At 39.1% G+C, this 4,535-nt stretch overlaps 1 protein-coding gene across 1 annotated transcript in view; it reads right to left on the reverse strand.

The window, feature by feature from the left end:
• Positions 1-4,535, reverse strand: part of KCND2 (potassium voltage-gated channel subfamily D member 2) — a 637,468-nt gene that overhangs the window by 4,766 nt on the left and 628,167 nt on the right. Inside the window, exon 4 of the mRNA XM_007952812.2 lies at positions 4,216-4,308. Within this exon, the coding sequence (XP_007951003.1) occupies positions 4,216-4,308 (93 nt within the window). The remainder of the gene's footprint in view (positions 1-4,215; positions 4,309-4,535) is intronic.

Below are 4,535 nucleotides of genomic sequence, written 5' to 3' on the forward strand. Positions count from 1 at the left end.
CTGACGGTTCAAACCCACCAGCCACTCCTTGGAAGGAAGATGGGGCAATCTACTTCCGTAGTGATACTGCCTTGGAAACCCAAGGAGGGGTAGCTATGAGTCAGATCCGACTCGATGGCACATAACAACAACATACATGGTCTTGGGCACACTCCCTTCTGCACAGACATACTTAATAGTTCAGCCTGTCCACCCATCTATCTACCTGTATAGCCATGTTTGCTTTCACTGACAACACAGTACTGTATGTGCAAAGCTTTACTTTTACAACTCAACTATGATCTATGCTATTAGACTCTACCCAATAGGGTAACTGATACTATTTTCATACAGATTAGAATATCAAACCACTTCTTTTTGGCACTTGTGTGGACCAAAAGCCTATCCAGTTAGACCTCTAGATAGATACATGCAGCTAATGCAATATCCATTAATGGACTGATTTAATCTTGAAATGTTATCTGATAATTTAAACATAAAATCTAATAGTTATAACCTAAAGAAACTCTTAAAAACTCTTAGAGTATTAAAAATACATACAGATATTACCTACAGAGAATTTGTGAATTCAAATTGACTTTATGTTTTTAAATAGATTGAAGCTATGGAAAAGAGACTATTTTAATAGAATGCCCCAAGTTCGTTGTCTATTACACACTGGCAAATAGTTTCACCTGGAATAGAAAACATTTCTTCTTTAGAAAATGAGATACCTAAGGCATTTGACTACTAATCAGAAGGTTGGCGGTTCAAACCTACCAGCCACTCCGTGGAAGAAAGATGGGGCAATCTACTTCTGTAAAGAATTACTGCCTTGGAAACCCAATGGGGGTCACTGTGAGTCAGAATCGACTCAATGGCAGTGGGTTATAATACAAATCTCATTTCCTTAGATTCTCCTCTACAAACCTTGGCATATAGAAAAATATGATTTACTAGTTGAATACGTCAAATATATTTATCTGCAAAATCTGTCACTTTGTCTTTGACCTGGAAAGGGTTAGCATTGAACTTGTGTGGCCTCCTATCTTTGTGATAAGGAGCCCTACCAGCACAGTGATTAAGGCACTCAGCTGCTAACCAAAGATGGGTAATTCTAACCTACCAGCTGCTCTGCGGGGTGGGGTGGGGGTGGAAATGAGGCAGTCTGCTTGCATAATGATTTACAGCCTTGGAAACCCTATGAGGCAGTTCCACTCTGTCCCACATGGTCTCTGTGAGTCCGAACAGATTAGATGGCACCCAGAGTGGGGTTTTGGTTATCTTATCTTTGTGATACATTATTAGTCTACTGATCGCTCCCTGCATCCAGAGTTCTTCCACCCCAACCTTCCTGAATTCCATCCCAGAAACAAACAGTGATGGGCATCACTTCATATACATCGTTTTATAGAAATGAGGTATTATTTTTGTTTTAAAATTTTTTGATGAAGACTTGTCTTCTAAAATGCCAATGCAGGAATTTTACCTCACACATAAAATAGAAAATATTCTTGATCTGAATGAGAGAATGATTTATTTCAGTTACTATTTTTCCTTTGTGGGGGTGGGAACAGTCTTATAATGAAAGGCTTTCCACGCACTAAATTCCACTTAACCAGGTCTCATCCTAAAATAATAGTGAAACAATTGAAGCAATTCACTGACTAATAGAAAATATATTGTTTAGTTATTCATTTTGTTTTTGTTTTGCTGAGAGAAACATTTTGAAATAAATGAAATGTAACATTTTACTGCTTAAAATGTTCAGAGAATAATATAATCAGAAAGGATATAATTTCACATTAAATATTAAATTTCAGAAAAGAAATACAGTGCACAAAGGATTCACAATGTTTTATTTTCTTTATAATGTACTTTTCACATGCATAGTACAAGTTATAAGGCCTGAGATTCTAATTTTTCTCACTGAGAATTAGAAGTGAAGATGTCATTTTGTTGCTGGTTACCAAGCACGTTGTATGTAGCTCAAGTTAAACTACAGTCATTCTGTTTAAGAATTTTTGATTGAAAAATTCTAAATGATAAAATAGTGGAAAAAAGGCAAGTAAAATGAAAGAAAAAATTGGAATGAACATATTCTATGATTAACATATCACTTAATTTTTGAAGATTTAACACTATGTGTTACAGACACGTTCAAAACTTAATTTAAAAATGCAAAAGTAATCATGTAACTACCCTGTTTAAAACTCTTAGAAAACTTCTCATTTATAATGAAATAAAGTTCGAAATCCTTCACACGTCTCTGAGGCTTTCATTAGCCGGTGCCTGCCTTCATCTCTGCCTCTGCTTCTGCCACTCTAATCTTTCCTGGCCAACCACAGATGGTTTCAGGTCCTCTTAGGCCAAGGTCTTGTCTCTCTTAGGCATGTCTATCACCTTGGCTCCTCCATTTCTTTGCTTAATTATTTCCTGGTCAGTCATCCTTTCATTCTTGTTACAGATTGAATTGTGTCCCCATCTCTCCCCCCACCAAAAAAGGTGTTAATTCCAGCACATTGTCCACCCATTTATCCATTTAGTTATTTCTCAGCAAATATGTATTTCTCAACAAATAAGTATTACTTATCTACTATGTGACCCACAGTGAACTAGACCCAAGACACACCATGAAGCATGGCCCCTCACTGAGAAGGGCAGTGAGCAGTGGAGGCAATGACGGGGCCTAACTCCCAGACCTGTGAACATGAGCTTTCTTGGAACTAGTCTTTGAAGATGTCATCTGTTAAATTAAGATGAGGTCATGCTAGAGTAAGGTGGGTACTAACCCAATCTGAGTGGTGTCCTTATAATGGAGGAAAAGAGACACATAGAGATACACAGAGGAAGGACAACCATGTGAAAATGTGTCCACAAGCTTAAGGAGGGTCTGTTGTTGTTGTTATGTGCCGTCAAGACGGACCGGACTCATAGTGACCCCTCCTTGGTTTCCGAGGCAGTATCACTACGGAAGCAGATTGCCCAACCTTCCTTCCGAGGAGTGGCTGGTGGGTTTGAACCACCAGCCTTCTGGTTAGCAGTCAAGTGCCTTAGGAACTACTTTACCAGAGCTCCCAAGGAGGGCCTAGGGTTACCTAAGCTGGGAAAAACAAGAAAGAATTTGTCCTTAGAGCCTTGAAGGGAGCCAGACACAATAGATATGTTGTCTTGTACTTTCAGCTGCCAGACTTGTGAGACAATAAATTTCTATTGTAATAAGCCACTCAGCTTGTGGCACTTTGTTATGTAGTCCCAGGAAACTGATAAGAGTTCTCAACTCAAGTTCTTCCAGGAAGTCTTGACTGGTCCTGTAGCCTCATGACTCCGTCCTCTTCGCCTCACCTCACTGTGGCCCCATCACATTGCCTCTGCTGCTCAGTGTCCTTCTCGGTGAGGGGCCATGCCTGACTTCATGGTGTGTCTTGGGTCTAGCTCACTGTGGACCACGTAGTAGGTAAGTAATACATATTTGTTGGATAACTATAATAAGTGAATAAATTGGTGGACAATGTGGTGGAATTAAGAACCTGTATATGCGTCTCTGGTGAGTGAAGGAGCTGACCTGATTTAAATATGGCGGAAGTCTTCTCTGCTCTGTAGTCACAGCCTGTGACCTCTGCTAGCAAGCTAGCGGAGGGTGCGTGCCTTTGTCAACCAGGGGGACCAACTGAGAGCTAATAATGGAGAAATGCAAACTCACTTCTCAACCCTGAGGGCACAGCAACAATTAAGGGTATCATTTTTCTTATTAGAACGTTTTTTATTATCTCTCTCTATTCCTTAAACCTGTGAAAGAAAGCTTGTAGTCAGTTCTTTTTTGTTGTTGTTATTGATATTTTTATTCCCTTTATTCAGGAATCAGTAATGTTTAAACTGCATTTTTTGTTGTTTAATCAGCAGTTTAGGAATCAGGAAAAAGAGAGATTTTGTAAGACTGGTGGACCGTTATTGGAAGACAACTTTCCATCAACTTTTAACTGATGTCTCAGAGGAAAGAAAACCACAAGGATAATAATAACATCCTAAATAACAATCTATACTGCTTTCTAAGTTGAAATGGCACCATGGCCCTTCAAAGTGATTTCGAATATTGTTCATTTGTTTATTTTCTAATTTTCAGTATGTTTTCCAGTGATGCAGATAGTGAAATCACACTTGGAAACATTAAGCAGTCACAAAAGTAAATGGGATTACTGTCAGAGTGCAGGGCAGGCAGGCATGCCGGCTTCTTACCGTGGTTTTTTCCAGGCAATGAAGCAGGTGGTGGTGCTGGGTTTCAAAGCTGGAGGCGGATTTGCTCACAAAGGCCTGCTCATCCTCTGAGGACTGTTAACACAGAAGACAGAAGTGCTTTCTATTTTATTTTGCAAACAATGAAAACCTCACCATACTTTTCCACAGGAGAAATCTGGCCTATTTTCTGAGATTACATGACAGCGATTTTTTTTTTTTTTTTTATTAAACTAAAAAGGATAACTGTGGTTGCTTTTAAGTTTGAAGCTAAGTATTTATGTTTTGGTGTAATTAGTGGTCTGGTCTTTTAGACATGCCTC

Source organism: Orycteropus afer, unplaced genomic scaffold (genome assembly GCF_000298275.1).
Source record: "Orycteropus afer afer isolate SDZICR_OR568_19922 unplaced genomic scaffold, OryAfe1.0 scaffold00359, whole genome shotgun sequence".
Classification (NCBI taxonomy): domain Eukaryota; kingdom Metazoa; phylum Chordata; class Mammalia; order Tubulidentata; family Orycteropodidae; genus Orycteropus; species Orycteropus afer.